The sequence below is a fragment of the Mustela putorius genome, unplaced genomic scaffold (assembly GCF_011764305.1).
Source record: "Mustela putorius furo isolate JIRA1106 unplaced genomic scaffold, ASM1176430v1.1 tig00003834_pilon_pilon_pilon, whole genome shotgun sequence".
In the NCBI taxonomy this organism is placed as follows: Eukaryota; Metazoa; Chordata; class Mammalia; order Carnivora; family Mustelidae; genus Mustela; species Mustela putorius.
In genome coordinates, this window is record NW_025421987.1 from 74364179 (window position 1) to 74385822 (window position 21644).

General features: G+C 42.3%; 1 protein-coding gene across 2 annotated transcripts in view; it reads left to right on the plus strand.

The window, feature by feature from the left end:
- The window catches only part of FNDC3B (fibronectin type III domain containing 3B), a 338384-nt gene that overhangs the window by 93144 nt on the left and 223596 nt on the right, over window positions 1-21644 (plus strand). For both annotated transcript variants that reach the window (XM_004756586.3, XM_004756587.3), the window contains exon 3: window positions 503-578. In XM_004756586.3, coding sequence (XP_004756643.1) covers window positions 503-578 — 76 coding nt within the window. The remainder of the gene's footprint in view (window positions 1-502; window positions 579-21644) is intronic.

The window sequence follows — 21644 nt, forward strand, 5'->3', positions numbered from 1 at the left end:
CTAATTCCAGAACTTATACAGATACTTTATTTTCTGAACATTTTTCTTACAAATTGCCGCCTTTATTACACAGTGGACTCCTACAACCCGAGTCAGTAATGGACACTTAGGAAGAATGTGTGCCGCAGTGTTTGCCCAGAGCCACGTTTCTCTGTGTCTTTTTTTCCCTTATAAGCATAGTATCTGGTCTCGTTTCTTCTTGGTTTCTCATTTCTAAATTAGTGAAAGAAAAAAAGGAATTGTGTGAGAGTAAAAAAAAGTTGAGCATTTTAGGTACGTAACATCATAACCAACGCAGAAGAATTCACTTAGCTAAATTCAAGTGGGTATACTGACCCCCTTCAACTCTGAACCAGGTCTAAGACCTATCCTAAGTTTTGTGTTGATACGGGGTTCTGTGCCACACACGTCCTGTCTAGGTCATAAATTCAGGTAATAAAACTGTGGAAGAGAAGCCCCAGATGCTCTAGTGTTAAATTGAAATTAATGTGTTATTTTGCAGGTCATTCTCGTTCAAGTTAATCCAGGTGAGACTTTCACAATAAGAGCAGAGGATGGAACACTTCAGTGCATTCAAGGTAAGGAAATTCTTGTAAGCCTCTAACCAGAGGAGTTTCTCTTTTATTTCTTGTTTTAAGGGAGTAGAGTTGTTCTTTGTGTCTCCATATCACTTATCTTGGATTTTTAAAAACGTTTTACTCTTTCTGTGAAATAGAGTCTCGATGCTAATGTAGGCCTATGATAAATAAAGGGGCAAAGGTAAATACCTCTAGTGTTCGGTTGACTTTTACGTGAGTGAGTTTAACTTGGGAAGGCTTTTGCAGTATCTTTTAATATATTATGGAATTTAGAAACTGTTGAGATTTTGAAGGACCTCAAATTTTCCATTGAGAACAATAACTTTTTCAAATTAGTTAAAACTTTGAAATACATAACATGAGGCCAACGACATGATGTTTTTTCAGGTAAGATCTGTAGTAAGTACCTGTTACTTGTTTTACTGATTAATGGATTGCTCCAAAATCTAGAGGCTTAAAACAACAACATGTATCATCTCAGTTTTTGTGGGTCAGGAATTTAGGCCCAGCTGAGCTGTGTCCCACAGCCCTGGGCCTCTCAAGATACCGAAAGCCAGGTGTGGGCTAGAGCTGCCATCCTTGAAAGGCATGTCTAAGGGTCAGTCTGTTTCCAGGCTTGCTTGAGAGGTTGTTGGTAGGGTTTAGGTTTCTGTGGGCTATTGGCAGGTGGCTTCCCTCAGTTCCTTGCTAAGCCTTCTCTGTGAGGCAGCTGGCTTCATCAGAGTAGCAACTGAGGGCAGGGGGGTGATACCAGGTCCAATCCACTTGAGAAAGGGAATTTGCACAGTGTGGGAACACCAGCAGGCCGGAATCATTGGAGGCCATCTTAAAAAGCTGCCCATCATGGTCCATCGCCTGTCCCTAACAATTCATGGCCCTCCATATACGGAATAGTTCCTCGGAAGTTCTCTAAATGTCTTAACTCCATTACAGCATCAGCTCAGAGTCCAGAATCTTGTCCTCTAAGTAAGTTCCAGCTGTAGGCGACACTTCCTTGGGTGTAATTCTTTAAGTGTAGCTCCTAGGGCATTTCACTTACTTCCTATTTGTATAATCCAGTGCTGCCTCTCTGTAGTTCACTTTGGAGAGAAATGGCTTAGATACTCTGAACCACAAGATGCTCAGTCCAGATACATAGTCTGAAAACACTGCTGTGTCAGGGGGCGGTGTTTGCAGTAGCTCTTTTTGGCAGTGATTGGGATTATAGGGCAGATGGCAAATTGGCATGTAATGGAATTCAGTACTAGGTTAGTGATTGGCCAAGAATCTGATCAGAGCCCTCATCTTTAATTTCTGGACTTGCTCACCAATGCAGAAATGAATGAAGGGAAATGCCCTTCAGTTTTATTTTCTCATAATGAGCTGCATGAAAAAAGGTGATTTTTCTACTGCTTTTTTAATAGCAGACCATGCCACTTTGTAGTTTTTCTATTTAATTTTGTTCTCTAGGTACAAAAACCAGGAAAAAAAAACTTCTACTTTTGGAGAAATAAGTCTGTTTTCAAAGATTCAGGCCCAGCCAGTTTTAATTGCAGATAGATAATCCGAAAAGACTTAACCATTTTATTAATGATTTTTACATTTTACTAATGATTTTTGCATTTCTCTGACCATTATGTTCCTGAGATTGATCTTTGGTTTTCTAAGCCATTTAAAAACTGAATCTAGTCTTTGGTGATGAGTCATACAAAGAAACTTAAGGTAAAAGAAAAGAGGAAATAAATATTTTAAGATAGTATGGGATATAAAATCTTTTACCTACTTGTAGTTCTGTAATAAATAGGTATTGTCAACAAATAAAACCTCAAAATCCACTTCGAAAAAGGATCATGCTAGAAAAATTAGATAAAAAGTCATTTCACCTCCATAGAATAAACTTGGTTTTTCAGTTCAGTAAGAATGAATTTGAGCTTCTGATCATGGGAACATGGGAGCCCATGAATTAACTGGCCAGTGGACTGTGTTCCTCTACAACTGCGTGTGTGTTAATACTTTCTATTGAAACCAAAAAAGCAGTGGGTTGCTGAGTAGGTCTACATATATGAAATCCACTCTTCTGTGCCACCTGCTTTTGTTGTGTGTGCATGGGTGCATGTGTGCGTGTGCTCGCGTGTGTGTGTGTGTGCTCACGTGTGTTCATCAGGTTAGTCTCTCCCCCACTTTTTTTTTTTTTTAAAGATTTTATTTGTTTTGACAGAGAGAGAGGACAAGCAGGCAGAGAGGCAGGCAGAGAGAGAAGAGGAAGCAGGCTCCCTGCTGAGCAGAGAGCCCGATGTGGGGCTCAATCCCAGGACCCTGAGATCATGACCTGAGCCGAAGGCAGCAGCTTAACCCACTGAGCCACCCAGGCGCCAGTCTCTCCCCCACTTTGTGTCTGTGTGTTCATGTCAGTAATTGGTGTATTCTCCAGGAAATGTTGGAAATATTTCACTCTATTCACAATGGAAGCTTTGTATTTTTTCATGATGATACTTTGAGATAAGTGACATTAACACCCCATCCAATGATTTCAGAAATGCCTTTGACTAAAGCACAATTGGGGAGCCGTTTATCTTGGGCTTCCTCAGTCTTCCATCCTTTGTTCTCTTCTGAACACCCATAGACTATGGTTATCTCCATTTAGGGCATGGTGGTACCTGGCCCAATTAATTGAAATGACAGGATTGGGTGCAAGGGACCAGGACAGGGAGCTAATTGGTTTGCTAGGGCTTGGGAAGTTTTGGGACAACAGAATGAATTGCAGGAGATGGAAGCAACCTGAAGTCCAGACCCATTGACTGTCACCATTGCATAATAGGCAGTCACTGAGTGGTGGCTTCCCTCCAGCCCCCAAGCCTTCTTTTGAGTTCCTGTCTAAATTAAGTGAATGCTTCATTTCAGGTGGGTAGAGAATATCATCATAGAATGTAGTAATAGGCAATGTATTTGTAAATTCGAACATAAATTGTAACGTTATTACTCTTTCACTGTCATTAACATCCCTCTTGTTGCCCCGATTTAGCTCTGTTAATGAGTATGGTTAGATAAACATGAGGCTGAGGCCCCTGGAAGTTAATTTATACACCTAAATTCCCATAGTTAGAAGAGGCAAAGTTGAGTTTCCATCCCTGGTATGTCTGACTCGAGAGCATGAACTCTTTATTGTCTTGCTCTGTGGCTTTACATCAGGGAACTCCTGTAGTAGGACTCCATTCCCTTTGGGCATGTGACAGGAGCGAGGTGGGTTCCTGTTCCTGGAATAACAAGATTCTGAGCAGAATACCAGGATGAGTACTCAGATGGCCAAGATCAAGTAGAGATGGTTTTCAGAAATTGGGTCTTTGGGATAAGACAGATTTCCTGTTACCAGAACTAACAGAACACAGTATGACACAGGAGTACTGATTTAGAATTCCTTAAGTTATTTCCTCCCCGAGTTAGGACCAGGTCCAGAGTTGGGGTGGGCTGAGCTTCTTGGTGGGGCTTGCGACTCCAGCTGCTGAAGAGGAAGCGTCCAGTGGGAGACGACTGGTAATGGCGGGGGGCAGTCTTCTTGCTTACCTTTTAAAAACCTATTAGGAAACCACCTGAAATTGGATCATATTGTAATGGGAAATTGGGAAAGAAGCATTTGTGTTGTACTAAAGATTAGAGTGAGGAGAATGCAGCTCTAGTTGTGCTCATTCAACCCCAGCCAGCAGGTGGGGAGGTGGTGGTTTGGGGGGGGGGGTGGTGTGTGTGTGTGTGTGTAGGTAGGTAGGTAGGTAGGTAGGAGTGGTGATTGGAAGTGGCCTTTCTGGAAATTTTGAAGTCATAACCATCGCTTATAGCACTATTGAAACTGGCGGTTTAATAACTTGGCTATTTCGGCACTGATATTTCAGCAAGTTAGGGATTGTTGCTGGGGTGGAGGGCAGGGATTGGGGTAGGGAACCAAGTTGATTGCCAGGCCTTCCTGGAAACTTTGAAATTACACTACTTGAAGTCAACCCTCCTTACTTGTAGTTGAATTTGTCTATAGGACATTCACAATGTGACTGAAAAGACAGCAGAAGCTCACTGTGATGCCATGAAAAGGCAGTTTGGAAATTCAGAGCAAATCAATATAAAGAATATGGTTACTCTGGGGGGAAAAACAAGATTTTGTTTTCATGAGAATGTCCTTGGTGATAATGAAGGAAGAAAAACACAGGAAACCTACAGTATGCTGTGAAAGCAGATTCATTTCTAATGGAACATTTCTCAATATTTTCCATGAAACATGAATCACAGGTCTTGAAAAGGCCCCAAAAGGTCATAGTTTATTCTCACTTGGAGGCAGCACTGTACCTATGGCACCCTAGACAAAAGATTTTTCTTCCCTGGGCCAGATGAAAGTATAAAGAGCCAATTGTTAGGGGAGAAAAAAGGTATCTTAGCAATCAATATGAATTCTTGACTTTGCTTAAATTCAGGAATTAATAGAGGGCAGCTGCAGGTCTGTCCCATTATTTTCATATCCTTGTTTGGGCTGAGGTGCTGGCAACGCAGACTTCCTTCCTGTCCACACATGCCATCTTTTTATCTGGGCCATTTCTCTGTTCTCTGTAAAATCCTTCAGCCAAAACAAATAGTACACTTCCTTTAGGGCTCCGGATCTGTCTCTCCAGGAGCCCTCCTAGACCACTCCATTCCATCCCGACCTCTGCTTTCCTGGAGGAGCAGGTGGAGGTGGCACTGTCCGCAACAGTCTGGCTATCTGTGCGCACTGCTCTTGGGCTCTTGAATTAGACTGTGAACCTAGTTGCGACACAGTATCCTCAACCTGCTCACCAGCCCCACAGCCTCTTAATGATTGCTGACTAGATCCTTGACGGATCCTGGCATCCCAGCAGGTGTGATGATTTTGCTTTTAAATTCTATCATTGTGCTGGGAGCTTTAAAATATGTAGTTCAGCACTTTTCTCATGGTCTCTCAAGTCTCCATAGAAGGACTTTCATTTCCCAAAATGTTGGATAATTGAAGCTAGTCAGTTTCCTTGAGAGAAACATGTTGAGAATCTAAGGTACTTTTATATTACTTCATATTCCAATATTAAAGCTTGCAATTAAAAAAAAAAGATTTTATTTTATTTGAGAGAGAGAAATGGAGGGGGAATGGGAGAGGAAGAAGCAGACGACCCCCTATTCCAGCCTGCCCCGGCTGAGCTTGGGGCCCAACATGGGACTCAATCTTAGGACTCCAGTATCATGACCTGAGCCCAAGGCAGACCCTTAACCAATTGAGCAACCCAGGCACCCCTAAAACTGCAATTTTCATTTGTGTGTGTGTGTGTGTGTGTGTGTGTGTTTGTGTGTAAATTTGTGTTTTAAGACTTAGATACAGACTGTGAGCCTGAAGAAAATAGGTGGATGTCATGGTGATAGAAGAAAAAGATTAAAGTAAAATGCTTGGGAAGCACCATTATTTTAATAAAGAATCCTATTTAAAGAAATGTCATGCTGATGCGTTTTGCCCACAAGAAATGGACACCTTCTGCAGATGTGGTTTACTCTGCTCACTTGCAGTGAGTGGGTTGAGACCTAGAAATGACAGTAGAGCGTGTGGTAGGAGGGAGCTCGAGGAGACCCCTGCTTTGGCCGGGCTGTGGCTTGGCTGCCATGACACTGGGGCACTTTCCCCTCCCCTCCAGCTCTGTGTTGGATTCTCCTCCTGCCCCACTGAGTGTGGGGACTGTATCATTGAACACCATGCTCTGCTCAGGGACTCTGTGAATGACGCCATGGAGAGCGGTTCCATGTTGCTGAATCTCCTCGTCTGCCCCCACCCCTGCCCCTCTTTGTGGGATTCAGCACCCAGACTGCCATAGGGACTTAAACGTTACTTTTTTTTTTTTTTTTTAAATTCCCTCATTTGGACTTGTTTGGCACATTAAAACACTGACCTGTCATTCTTGCTAAGAATTTTATGACAGATCCTGAGGAACGCGCATCTCTGGCTTTGCGGAGAAATGACAGGAATGGTGTCAGAGCGAGGGGTTTACAACCCGAGGTAGACTATCGTTTCACAAGCAAAGCTTCTATATGGTCTACTCTTTTAGGGCAGACTCTGCATATAAATAAGAAGTGCTTGTTTTACTGGCTTAAAACCAAGGGAAAAGACCTGTTGGGAATGAAGCTTGTCTGCTAAGGCTGACTGAACTCTTACCTTGGCTGACATCTGCAAACAAGTGTTCCATCAGAAATAGTTGGGTGGTTTGTATGTGAGTGCCTTCCTTTCCTCTGCATCTTCGCAAGCCTTCATTACATTGTTATTTGAGTATATTTGTAGAATGTGTTTTAAGTGGAAATATTTTTTTCTTTTTACAAGACTAGAATTTTGAGAAACTTCCTTGAAAATTCACTTCTTTTGCGGTGGAGGAGGAGGGCAGTTTGACTGATTGCTAATCTGAGATGTTATCCTGAAGAGTTGGGGCTCCCTTGAAAATCTTTTAGAATTGCCCAGGCTAGCTCCAGTATCCTATCTTTCTGATTGCTCCAAAACTCTATTTGGGGAGAGTTCCTTCACAGTCCTCCAGTGAGGTTCTAAGCAGGGAGGGTCTGAGTTTCTAGGAAAACTTTGAAATACTCCATCAATTTGCCGATTTATCTTATGGTTCTTAAATGGTAGCTTCAGGACAAAGCACTTTTTTGCCGGGTGTATGTGTGTAATATTGGGTCTCAGTGTTTTGGAATATACTTGATCGCTGAAATGTTTGAGAGCTTTATTTTGAACGTGACGATTTGGCTTTTCTGTCATACATAGACATGTACAGCCGTTACTTGCAAACAGTTCTCTACTTGCAAGCAGGCATTCTCAGTGTGGACCTAAGAGGCCTCTTTGAGATCCAGGCTTGTTGCTGAGCAACTAGAAGTTGACCAGTAGTGTGGTCCCCACAAGGGCTGGTAAGTGCTGGTGGGCCTGGAGCAAAGTCCAGTTTCTGGAAGGAATGGGAGGAAGGTCTGTGGTGGTACTTGCAGCTGTCATCACGCTGGGACTGAGTCATGAGACTGGGTTACATCAGTGTCAAATTACGTTGCTTCCCGGGAGGTGTAAAGCCCCTGTCAAGGGAGGTACCCAGTGTGTCTGCTGTGTTCTGTCCTTCTCCTTCTGCCCTTGCCAGTTATCTTGATGGTTTATTGCTGTTCTTGCATTTGCATAATTAAGACAGATAAAACCTCACCCAGTATTACGTTGTCAGACGTTGGCCTTTTTCTCCAAGTAGAGTTCTAGTGATTTTATCTGTTAGAAGTTGTAAAGATGATGTTTTGAAAGTCAGTGCTATATAGTATGATCCCTGGCTGTTCTCTAGCTAATGCTTAACCTCTCAGCCTCCCTCTTCTTTCCTAAGGTGGGGATAACGCTAATACGTATCCATGGCAAGAGCCTTCGTCATCACCATTATCTAGTAACGGATGCAGTTTTGCAGATTATTTTTGTTCTAAGGAGATGTCATAATAAATCGTGGGCTATGATGTGATTATCCTGCTCATGGAAATCTGTAGAAGAAGGTCTGGCCTCCATTTTACTGCCTGTGTATACTAGACTTGCTTTCCTGGGGTCTGATGAAGGTTTATGGGAATGTATATGTTGTTCAGATGCAAGTTGTGATAAAACCAGTCCATTGTTCCATGCATTTAAAGTAAGCTCTGTGGTAGCTCAAGCTTTAGTTATTGCTTTCCTTTGGGGTGATAGGTAGTTAACTCTCACAGCAGGCCCGAGCGGCCATATTGAGACAGGCCTACAAAACAGTTCCTCTGGGTATGCCTTGCCTTTTACATTTCAATTAAATTCCATACTACTTTTTTTTTTTAAATTTTTTATTTTTAAAGTAGGCTCCACGCCCAGTTGGGGCTTGAACTCGGGACCTTGAGATCAAGAGTCACATGCTCTATCACTGAGCCAGCCAGGGGATCCAAGTTTTATACAGATTTTAATCTGCATTTAGTGCGTCCTGCTCTTTGGCATGGCTGAAGGGCTGTAAGGCATACGGGTAAGATCTTGGGGGTTTGAGAGCGAGATTACCTAGTTTAGAACTTCCTTGCATCTTACTTGTATATCACAGAATTAGTTATTTCTCCATACCTCTGTTTCCTTATCTGTAGAATTGGGAATGACGATATTGGTCTTGAAGTGTCACCCTGAGGATTAAATGAAATACTGTGTAGAAAGTTTCAGAGTCCTGGTAAACTCCAGTAAATAGGAGCCATTGTAAGGGCAGACATTGAATGTCTCTTCATTTTCATTACCTGTCATTTTTAAAATATCCCAGGAGAGCCTACATGAACTTGTGGGATTGGTTAGAATTTTCTCTTAGATGTCTTGGGGCACCTGGGTAGCTCAGTCGTTAAGATGTCTTCACATTCTTGTTGTAATGCTTCAACAGAACACATTTCAAAAATTAGGTGATGGAATTTAGCTTGTGTGCCCTTTTGCCTTTCAGACTTGAACAAAGGTTAAAATGTTATTTCTGAAGGTACCACTGCTTGGAGTTCCTTAAATGTCTCAGATCTTTGCATGCCTGCTAATTCAGAAGAGTGAACAGTGTCCTATAACCTCACTTGTCTGCCACATTTCATAGCTTATAGTTTGTGGGGTCTTGCTTTCTTCTTTCTGTATTTTTTACACTTAGAACTTGAAATGGAAAACAGCATGTTGGAAGTGTCTTTAAGGAAGACTGTAAAGGGTTCTTTAGAGGGTAGGTTTCTTCAAGGTTGGGGGTCATACCTACTGATCTTTGTATTCCAGAACTTATCCAGCACCTACTAGGCATCCAGAATAAAGGAAAGTCACTAATAAACTGCTAAAAATTCATGTCAAAGTGATGAAAAAATTCAGAGTTACTTACAGAGGTTCTTTTTCCTTTTTGTTTGTTATTGTACTTAATTATGTTTACTCTCAGTTTTTCAAGTTAGGATAATGAATGCAGGTAAGAGTGGTTTTTAAAAACACGTAGCTATTCTGAAGAAGCCCATTATGTGGGTTAGGTCCGCTTACCAATAAAAAGCATGAGGGAATGATTATTCTATTCATTCCTCTGATAACATTTTTTCCTTTTGTGAGAACTAGGCTGGGAACATCTTGGAAAATATTTATAAGGCTATTTAATAGTAAAAGAAAGACCAACTTTTTCTTTTACGTTACTGGCAAATATTTTTGTGTAGATTACTTATTTATGTTTTACAAATGTTTTTGTGCAGTTAGAAATTATCACATTTATCTGTAGTAGTAAACTCTCAAACTCTGTCCGACCCAGGGATGGATAGAGTACACTCTGTGAGACTGAGTGGCATGGGGATAGAGTACACTTTAAATTGTGATTTAAATGGAGTAGTTTTTCTCTACCACCAGTGTGATCAAAGTGGCAGGGAGGGAGGTGGTGAGATGGGTGATTGGGAGGGACAGGCAGGAGGCCAGGAGAGTCCAGGTGAGGGCAGTGGAGAGGGCAATGTGTAGAAGTGGGAGCAGAAATCCTAGATGTGTGGAGGGTGGTCATGACTTGCTGGCCAAAGGCACATACACAGAAGAGATGGGGTGAGTGATGGGCTCTCGCGAATTGTACGTTTCTCAAAGATAGGCAGAATCTAGTCTTCTGAAAAGTTTTTGTTCTTTAATAGTGAACATTTTGTACTCTCTCCTAATTGGACAAGCCATGGGATAAACAAAAAAGGATTAAAAAGAAGGGCAAACTTGGGGTGCCTGGGTGGCTCAGTGGGTTAAGCCTCTGCCTTCAGCTCAGGTCATGGTCTCAGGGTCCTGGGATTGAGGTCTGTATTGGGCTCTCTTATCTGTGGGGGGCCTGCCTCTCTCTCTCTCTCTCTATGCCTGCCTCTCTGCCTACTTGAGATCTCTGTCAAATAAATAAATAAAATCTTTAAGGAAAAAAAGAGGCAAACTTAAAAAAAGGTAAATATTTTTTTCTGCTTATCAACTTGGGCATTGCTTCTCTGAGGCAGTTTTCAGTGACTTGGAAGGTGTTTTGCTCACTATTTTTGAATATGTAAAGGCAGCTGGGTAAAAGGGGAGTAAGTTTTTTCAACTCTTCAAGTCTTTCTTTGTCTTGAGTTAAAATGGAAGCATTGCAGACTTTAAATGTGACACTTTTATGGACACTTTATATGTTGCATTATAGAACCAGAATTAACCCCAGTTTTGTGGTAACTTTCTGGCTGTAGAGGTTTCCACATTTTTACTTAACTTAAAAAGCTTCCAATTATTAACAGATTGTAAGTTCTATTTAAAAATAAAATTAGTTATTAGAGAGAGAGCCTGAGCAGGAGAGGGAGAGCGAGAATCTGCAGCAGGCTTCACTCCCAGGTTGGGCCTGGTGCTGGACTCCACCTCCTGTTGAGGTCATGACCTGAGCTGAAACTAAGAGTCAGAGGCTTAACCAACTGAGCCGCTCAGGCACCCCTGTACTTAAATTGTCTTTGAGTATAAGCATGAAATAATCACAAAATGTTAATAAAATATAGCCCAAGCATGGCATGTTATCCCATAAATTAGAAATCAAGATCTGAGTTAATTCAGTTAATTTAGTCTTTATTTATTTATCTATTTATTTATTTGAGAGAGAGAGTGCGAGAGGAGGGAGAAGTAGACTCCCCGCTGAGCAGTGTGCCCAGTGCCAGCTTCATCCCAGGACCCTGCGAAATGACCTGATCGGAATGCAGAAGCTTAACTAACTGAGCCATCCAGATGGCCCTGGTTAATTTATTCTTCATGATCAAGACAAGGTTTTATTCTGTGGGTTGAGCATTCACATTTTCAGTGCCCTAGTTCCTGTGTTATATACTTAAGATAACCTCTCTGACATTTCAGAATTTTATTAATATTATTTATTTCAGGATTTTAAAGCTGGTTATATTAACATCGTGGTTTGTAAATTTTGCATAACACATTACCAGGGGGCACTTGTAAAAACAAATACACAGTTGATCCCTTGGCTAATTTTGGGAAGTTGTCAGATTGTAGGAGAGTAAAGGCCGGGGGCGTTGGTAGGTTGGGAATGTTTCACAGTTGAGTTGAATATACAGTGGAGATTGAAAATCTCTGGTTCGTTTAATCCTCAGGCCAGCTTAAACTCTCAGGCCAGGCTTTCCCAGGATGTCATGCTGCACCTGCTGTGGACCTGTGTCTGTTCATCAGGCTGGTGTTCTTCAAGAGGTGTTGCCGTTTTTTCAAGTGCTTCAGGATCTTTTATCTCGCATTCATATACTTATTAAGGAACCTCTACATGGTGGTTGTTTTTATTGAACTTACTAATTAAAATTGCTATTTCATTTCTGTTAAAAAACTTCTATTAAGTCATTAACAAGGGTCATCAAAGAGAAATTGGGAGTTTGCTCCTCTCCCCGCAGTCCAGATTTGTTTTACTTTTATTTTGATGTCAACTCAGTATTTGTTTACTTATTCTGTTGTAAACTTGCACATTTCAGAGTTGATTACAGCACGTAAGATTGTGCAGGGTGGATGGAATTGAAAAAGTGAGATGGAAGATAACCATGTTACAACTTGGCGTTCACAGAAGCTTCGTTTGGCCTCTTTCTACTTGAGTTCAGGAAAGAAATTGGGCTGGCACTGTTGCTTCCCTCTTTGTTTCCTTCATTCTAGATTTGGCGTGGTACCTTGAAAAGGGGCTAATAAGTACCCAGGAAATGTCTTGGCATTGGACTCAGGTGGTCCCCACAGCATACCTGAATCTGGCGTATTCTATCTGGTGTCAGAGGCTGATGATTATCGATAGCTTCAGCATGGAAGTGTTGTTAAAACATAGACTGCCGGTGTGTCTGTGTCCCATGTGTGTGTCGTTGCCCGCCCCCCCTCCCCTTCTAATTCAGGTTTGGGCTGCAGGTGTGCTGATAATAAACATTGCTAAGAAGTTTCCCAGGCAATACTGATGTTCTTGGTTCTGGGACCAGGCTTTGAGGAAGACTGAAGGGAAGTAGGAGATTGTTGGGGTGAGGAGCCCTTGTAAGGAAATGGGATTTACGGAAGTAGTGCCCTTAAACAAAAGAGAGAACTCTTGGGATTCAGTCTGGTCACGAATTGGTCAAAAGGGGGGAAAAAGTCCTGTGAATGCCAAAAAAATAAGAAAGAATTGGCTCAAATTCTTCAGTCATTAACTCAAAGATCGAATTATTTCTTGGTCTGAAATTTTTTCCCCCTTCCTCTTCTAGAATGTTAACAAACTGACGTTTAAATTGGGGACTCTATTTTCAAAGCATTTGTTTGTAAACAGTCTTTCAAGTTTATATCTCTTGAGTCAATCGCCATTTTATCAGGAATTCCTCTTTCTTTGTGCTTCCATTCCCACATGAGAGTAAATAGGATATCGTAGGAATATTTTAAAATTGAATGAATAACTTTGTGTGTATTGGGGAGATGGTCACAGAGTTAGGAAACTTCTGCAGATAAACATATCACACTGTGTGCAGGTAATCAGCACACATGTTCTTTCCCCAGTTAGCTGTGTAGTCAAAAGCCAAAGGGGAGGGCAAAAACTCAGTAGACTCATAGGGAAATTGGCTTCAGTGTTATATTCTAAAGAAACAGGAAGGTTTTAGGGCACAAAACTAGGGGGAAAGGAAGTGACTCAGAATTCAAAAGAGATAGGACTCCACACCAGTAAGGATCTGGAATGGAGGCATGGCGTCTACAGCAGAGAGGAGAAGCGAGCCACAGGAGGCCATTGGGGTTGGTGAATGACTCCATAGTAACGTGGAAAACAGGATTATACATGTTGTTTCTTTTTTTTCCCCCTCCTGTGGACAGGGCACCATTGTAGAAATTCAGAACTTTGTGCCCTGTTGAAAAAATCTGTTTTAAGGGTCAAATTGAATTCCAGACAGATTATTAGTAATTAAAGTTACAGCTCTTGGGAAGCTTTCTCATGGTCTCTAGTTCTGCTGCTGTTCTGTGACTCGAATTCATTGATCATTTTTCTACTCCTCATTGCACCTGTCATGCTGGTATCAGCAATTAACATTCCTCAGAGGTGAATAGAATGCCAGCCTCCATCTCAGATGGAACTCAAGAACAACAGGTGCATTCTACCTGTTTCTTGGCTTTCCCCAGGGTAGTCAGAAGGCAAGTAATTAACCGCAGAGCAGACTTTGGAGAAAATGCCAGTCTTTCAAATTTGAGCTAGAGTGCTGAAAAATGGCGCTGGGTAATATATTTAGGAGACCTAGGGAATGGCTCAACAGGAAGAGTGAAATAGCCTTGCTAACCTGGCCTCTTTAAATTTATGTCAAGCCTGTTTCCCTTTGTCCATACTCTGCACCTTCTGCACATTCTCTGTTTTGTGTAGCTTTTTGTTGTTGTTGACTCAGGTTCACATCTGAGGTCACTGGACTTGAACTCATAGAGTAAAAGTCAGCTGATTATAGTGTTAATTTTCGAAACTCTTCCCTTTTAAATGAAGAAATCTTGTGGCAAGAGCGCCCTGATCCAAGTTCAACTCTCTTTTCATTCAGTCTAGTTCCACTGATCAGAGCCTCTCTTTCCTCACCTGAGAGTAAGAGGATTGGATCAGATCCTGTTCTAAAGTTCCTCCTAGCTTTCAATTTCTCGTTCCTCTCTCACTTTAATTCCTTTAGAGTTCTCTGCCATTTATACATGCCTAATTTTCATGAAGAGTCTAAGGTCTTCTTAAAGAGGTTCAAGTGTAGGCAGAGTTCAAGAGCTTAATTATCTAGGATTTTCTGTTTGCAAGTGAAATGGTAAGTTATCATATGAGGCACTTTAGGTACTATATGAATTTCTCTAAAATTTATTAGCAGTAAGTTAATCTTGACTAGGAACAAAAAATGTATGTACCCAGGATACATTTTTAAAATTTTAATAATGGCCACTTTTTTTTTAATTTAGAGAGTACTTTATTACTTTCTGTAATCAAACCTATGTAGGTAAGACCTTACATATCTGATACAGTGCATTACCCCTATACAAATGGAAAAAATTATGTGTAACATTTCTAGACGAATATGGCTATTAATTTCTGTACAATGCCAGTCCAACATAGTATAACTGGGATACTTTTCCTAAAGTTGACAGCACAGCTAAAGTTTCCAAAAATTCAAAAATATATATATGATACAATATGTGTATGTATATATGTGATGTATGTATGTATTAATTTGTATCAAAAGACCAGTATGTATGTTGTGTATCAATAATAGCAAAAGCTTTCAGGTTCTGCAGTCATGTGAACACAATTATAGAGACATCCAGTATACTCCATTAATCAAAAAGAAAAAAGTAAAACAAACAAACAAAAAACAAGAAATAAACCCAAACCCCAGAAAGCACCAAAACTCTGTTACTGCAGTGGTACCTGGCACCATTTTTTAATTGGCTTCTCACTCAGTAATTGCCACATTTTAAAATATATTTGTGGGGATGCCTGGGTGGCTCAGGGGGTTAAAGCCTCTGTCTTCAGCTCAGGTCATGATCCCAGGGTCCTGGGATAGAGCCCCGCATCGGGCTCCCCGCTCAGCGGGGAGCCTGCTTCTCCCTCTCTGCTGCTGCTCCTGCTGCTTGTGCATGCGTGAGCGCTTTCCCTCAGCACTCTCTCTCTCTGTATCAAATAAATAAATCTTAAAAAAAAAATAAAATGTGTTGTGCACGTGCTGTATGCTGGACACTTTACACCACTGGTGGTCATCCCTCGCTGTCCCGCTGAATCACTTGGGATTTCAAACAAGCGATAATTGGGTCCCTACCCCCGGAGATTTAGGTATGATTGGTTGTGATTGGTACCCAGTATATTTTTGAAGATTGAATTGTCCTAAGTGTCATTAATTTACATTGCATTTGGTAAAACATTTGGATTTTATTTTTGTCATCTAGTTTTTAAGGTATTAAGTTATTTGTGAATGGAAAAACTCCTAAAAGCACAAAAAGCGCTGCTTTCTCATCCTAGGCACACTGCCTCAGTGAAAGGGTCCATATATATGTGTCTTGACTCCATATATATGTGTCTTGTTGTGCTTACCTTTTTTCCATGAAACTGGATCGCATTGCCTTGCTGCTTGTCTCGCATCTACAGACTAGCACGCATGCTTGTTCTTTTTGCACTGGTTTCACAGAATCATTTGCTATCATCTTTTTGGATCTAGAATGCCACCGATGTTAAGGTACGCCATTATGTCTCATACCTCTACAAAAGAGAAGACACCATCATCAAATAATGACTTGCCTTCAATATAAAACGCTTTTCTATTTCAGGAGATGTTAAAATGAGGGGAAAAAGGTACTCCGAATCAATGAAATACACTGATTTAGTTTTTTATTTCTCTCTCAGATTTAATTAGGTTTTTAAAAATCACAGATTAATACGTTTTTTTCCTGGTTCTGTGTTTGCATCATCAGTTCATGTTTTCTTGTGTGTATAAAAATTGGAATAGCTTACTCTTCTATTTTTCAGTTGTAGAAATGTTTCATTTGTTAAACATTATCCCTTCTAAATATGTCCTGGAGAATTTAATACACAAATCACAATCTTGTGATGCTCATTGTTCGTTTTAGCTTCTCACCAAATGTTGCTCCCATTATGCCAAAAGGCCTTTTTACTTATTTATTTATTTATTTAGTTTTATTTTTTAAATGATTTTTTTAAAGATTTTATTTATTTATTTGACAGAGAGAGAGATCATAAGTAGGCAGAGAGACAGGCGGAGTGAGAGGGGGAAGCAGACTCTCCACTGAGCAGAGAGCCCAGTTTAGGGCTCGATTCCAGGACCCCGGGATCATGACCTGAGCCGAAGGCAGAGGCTTAACCCACTGAGCCACCCAGGAGCCCCAAAGGCCCCCCCTTTTTAAAATTGTGTGTATATGTATGAATACATATGAATATGTGTGTGTATGTGTGTGTGTGTGTGTTCACTTGCCAGTGTTACCACTTGTGTGTGTTCTAAAACTTCTGGTAAGATTTTCACTTTGGGTTTCTTTTTACAATTTTCAGGGCTTCTCTGTGGTTCATCCTATAAAAAACAATATAACCCAGTTCAGCAACCTTATCATGTGCTTCTGACGTTTATATGGAAAACATTTAGTTCTTATGACTTATTCCTGCCCCCAACCTTTTTTTTTTTTTTGCCTACAGTGTTAACCAAGAAATATATTACCCTTGGATCTAGACCATCTACCTCTAAATACCTTCCTTGCATAAGAGCTAATTTAAACTTATTCCAGGTGTATAAGCAGTGTATGAGGTTTAGTAGTTTTTATTTTTGAGATGCTTTTAAAGCGTCGTTGTAGTTTATCAAGGCATTGAGTATTTTTCTTTGGTGAAAATGCTAGATTTCTATAATGCCTGGAACCTCAGTGAAACTCAGAATACTTGTTTGGTTTCTAGTCAATTAATTAGGTAGCTGAATCTGATATTTTGTTTCTCATCTGTAAGGAGGTGCTGGTGAGATCCACTTAAGATCTCCAGTTCCTGCCCGAGGACCAGGTTTGAGGGGCCACTCAGATTAGATGTGCTGTGGGTGTTCATTTTCTGAATGGCTGAAGATGAAAAGAGAACCTTCTGTATCACTAAATCCTAAGTACCTATAATTTTTGGTTTTTGTTTTAGTCTCTGGGTCCTCCTGGAAAGTGAGTGCTACAACCACATGGATTCTCTGGGCGCTGTGTGGTTTTCTCTTTTTCTGGATTGTTCCTAGTGCACCTATTCCTGACTCCCCTTGGCAGCTACGTTGTCCCTTTTGTGTTTGGGTTTGTGTGTGCCCACGTGTGCTTGGGGTGGGCTGCGGGGATTAACAGCTTCTCTCTGCAGCATAGCTCCATGCCTTCCAGCACTGATGGGATCAGACGGTCTTCGCTGTGTCTCTGCAGTGTTGATGTGTGTCGCTCTGTCCTCCATTCTGTGCCTTTTCTCTCGTGAGCACACCCTCCTCCTTGCCTTCACTTCCTTACTCTGTTTTCTTAAGCACACATGCTGTTTCTGAGGAAAAAGATTGACTTCGGGCTGTCCACTTAAGAAGACCTTCCAGGAGTGGAAGGGAAAGCCTTCAAGGAAGAAAACCACGTTTTCTTCTTTTTATGGAATCCCTGTTCTCATTTGCCACAAATCAAGAAACTTAAGTATCTTAGGTACATAGGAACTCTGCTATTTCAGCATGGTAACCTCAATCCTGTTGGTCTACATGAACAGGATCAATTTTGTAACTTAATGGACTGGCTACATAAAATATGGCATAGTAGTCCCCCACCCCGGTATCTAATGGGTTGCATTCTAAGATCCCCAAGTAGATACCTGAAATTGCAGGTAGTACCAGACCTTGCACAGGTATACATGGCAAAACTGAGTTTATACATTGGGCACAGTAAGAGATTCACAAGGACTGATAGTAAAAGAGAACAGTTATACCAGTATCCTCTACAAAAGTTATGTGCATGTGGTCCCTTAGAATGTCTTGTCCTGGACTCATCCTTCTTGTGATGATGTGAATGATAAAATGCCTACAGGATGAGAGGAAGCCAATGACGTAGGCTCTGTGATGTAGCTAGCGTGAGGCCAGTGGTGACCTTCTGATGACAGGGCAGGACGCTCATCTGCTTTGTGGATAATGAAGTAGGCAGAGCAAAGCTTTGGAGAAGGGGAAGCACTGTTGTGTCAGCAGTTCATTGTGTCTCTTTGTCCGGGTACTTCACGTGCTGGTTGTCATAAGTCTCTCCTGGGAGTTATCACGATGGCATCTGGCACATCTTATTTGTTTACTGTTTTTACTCTGTGTGTGTGGAAGGAAAAAGACCCACAGTGACCCCTTTGTGTGTCAGCCCCTCAGGTCAGGCTTTCTGCCCTGATCCAGCGGACGTCAGGGCTGCTAAGATCGGTTGGGTGTGCAGAATTTCTCCGTCCGCCTCAGGAGCCAGAAAGCCACGATGAAGTTTGATTTGGCTCGTGGCAGCCTTTTCCAAATATGAATTTGGAGGCAGAGCAGTAAGTCCTCTAAGAAAAGAGGGAGAAGGGAAACCAGTAACTATAATTGGAAATATTTGGGGAACATTTAGAAATGGGGCAAGCCACCTGTAGTGTTCGGAGTCTCCCCTAAGCTTAGCTTGTGTGGCTGCGGCCCTCAGAGGCCAGCCTTTTTTTTCCCAGGCTCTGCGCTCCCTTCGCTTGGGGGAGAGCATAGGGCCGCCTGTGTCCTGCGGGTGCTGCACGCTGACTTGCTCCAGACGGTCTCGAATGTGACCTGGCAGCCAGCACTGTTTCCTGCTGACGTGGCCTCCCACAACTGAGCCGAACAGAGCCGCCTCAGTGTGCTGAGGAAGGAGCGGCCGCGGGCATGAAATCACCAGCGGGATAAGGAACAAATTAAGAGGGGAAAGCGCCTAGCTGTTCAGGTTTCCTTCAAGATACGCTTAAAAGACCCCTCTTTTATAGGGAGAGAGGAGGAGGAAGAGAAACAGGAGTGGTGATTTGTTTGGCGGCAGGAAGGGTTTCTTATCAGCAGGAGTAGGCTTCTGGGGTGAGACCCAGCCTGCCAGAGACTCGTGAGGGGATGCCCCAGAAGTCCAGGCTGGGCTGCATCCTTCAGCCTGCGTGGGCCACACTCGCCCTTGGGCTTGGGGGAGTGTGGCCTCCTGGTGACATCCTGCAGACAGACTTGCAGAAAAACAGGGGAAAAGTGGGGTTTGTGTTTTTGGTGGAAAAAGCTCTTTTCAGCTTAGCAGGCCCAGAAGGAAGGGCTGTGAGAGACCAGAGGGGAGTGAATCCCGCCTCACCCTGCTCCCCTCTGAGGTGCCCGCATCCCACGTGATGCTCAGTGTCCACCTGCTTCATCCTCCTCCTGGTGCTTGTTTGCTTCTCCGAGGTGGTCCAAGGACAGCGCCTTGTTGCCTTCTGAAGGGCCGAAAAAGTCCAGTTAGCGTGGAATTTCAGATTGAGATGGGACTTCTGTTTTGATCTAGACATTTAGTGGCGTCCTCTGTTCTGAAAGTTATCGTAGAACCTTTTCTTCAGTTAGTCTTTTTTTAAAAAATTAATTTATTTGCCAGAGGGAGAGAGAGAGAGAGAGCATAAGTGGGTGGGTGGGGGGGGTGCTGCAGGCACAGGGAGGAGCAGGCTCCCCACCGAGCAAGCCCAATGTGGGGCTTAGTCCCAGGACCCGGGGATCATGACCTAGGCCAAAGGCACATCCTTCACCACTGAGCCACCCAGGTGCCTTCATTCTTCAGTTAGTCGTAAATGGAACTCCACTGCCTAGACCAGATGCATGTGGGGTGGGCTGGGGGCAGAGAGGCCTGGGGTGTACGTGCTCATCTCTCTTCTGGCACTGGCCCTTGAAACTTCTTCCCTGACCACTTTGTACTCATAACATACATACTTTGAAAAACCACTGAGGTAATCTGCTGGTCTCGTTATATAGGTAAGAAAATTTACTTTTCAGGCAAGTCAGTTTTTAGGAAATACTGTGGAGACTTTCAGAGTGTCTAAGAATAGAAGTTCTGTTCTCTGTCTCCTGCTCTGGAGCCTTCATCATCTCAGCTCCTGCAGAAGCCTCTCCTGGCCTCCCTGCCTCCAGCGCAGCTCTTGGACAAGCGCTATGTATTCGTAGGCGAGGCAGCTAGAAACCGTGGAGTTCGGACCCAGATGGTGTCACTACTCTAGGTGTGAGGTGAATGTGGGGTACAGTAGGATTGCAGATGAAAGGAAACCTCTGAGAGGAAAGCCCTTCAGCACCTTTTGAGCATGGTTTAAATTTTTTAACTGTGGTTTAAATTACAGAAATTGGAAATTTACAAAGAGAAAATGCGAGATGACCCTCAAATACTCAGCCAGCGCCATAGGGAGAATGTGGAGGCCATCAGCCGCAGAGATTGGGAAAACTTTCTCAGTTTTCAAAAAGTTCTCTTGATCTTTTAAGCTCCTACGAGGTCCTCTGATTGAGGACTCTGGGGAGGGCGGAGCAATTTGATACCTGCTTTTCTTTATTGTGTAGCATCCCTACGAGGTCAGTACTGGGTGACTTTTGGCTTGCGGTGTAACCCTTGGTTCCCGGTGTACCATTTATACATATAATTCACTCGAATTTGTTTGGTGGGTTGTTTACCCTCGCTTAGGGAATAAAACTGAGGCAGATTCAGGTCTAGCCTATGATCTCACTCCTGCTCCAATGTCTGCTGTGGATGGACTTGAACTTAACAGCACCTTCTGCAAGTCCTTTACATTGGCCATATTTTCCAGCGTTTCTTCCTCCTGTAAGCCTCTCTTCTGTTGCTCCCCAAATTACCACCCTCAGCTCAGGAAACAGAAGCCTCAGCCCATAGCAAATGAATTTGCAGGAAAAGCAAGTCGAATAAGCGTGGCAGGGAGAGGATGTGTGATAACTCTATTAAATGGATAGTAACGATGTACTTACGCTTTCAGGAACGTCCCCGATTTCCTCTCACTAGACCTTGATTTATTTTTCATAGGCCATACACTGGTGGAGTAGAAAATTACTCCAAATTGTTTGTGGTGATCTGTCGCTGTTGCCGGCTGGGCTTACACTTTGTGAAGGGACTAGGTGTGGAGAAACAGCTCTATCTGTTAATCCTATCTCAGTGGCAGGGGGTGCTGTATATATAATTATATGCTTCAATTTTCCTTTCTGCTAATACTGTGGAAGAAAAAAAAATAACCAGAGACTCTTAATTTCCAAATGTTCTTGGTGAATCTGTTCTTCAAATACAACTGTGAGTAGGAAGCCAGGGCAGTGGGAGTGATCATTCTTTTGTGTGATGGTAATGAGATAATTTGTGCATTACAAATTTTCAGGACATTCTTTGTTGAAATGAAACTTCAGAGTCTTTGTAAAGCCGCATTAGTGAGTCTCTTTGCTTTATTGAAAAAAAAAAGTCTTTATTAATTTCATATGTTTTGCTGTCATGAGTTGCATCAACTAATGCAATTATTTTGCAAAAAAAGAACTTAGAGCTTTATGTGTTTCGTGTCTTGTCTTTTTTTCGGTCTCTTTCCCAGATACAGGTTGACGCAAGTCTCGGTAAGAGGTGCTCTTTCTTGTCCCCACCATTAGCCACGCAGCCTCAGTGGCAGCTGCCAAGCGGCATTT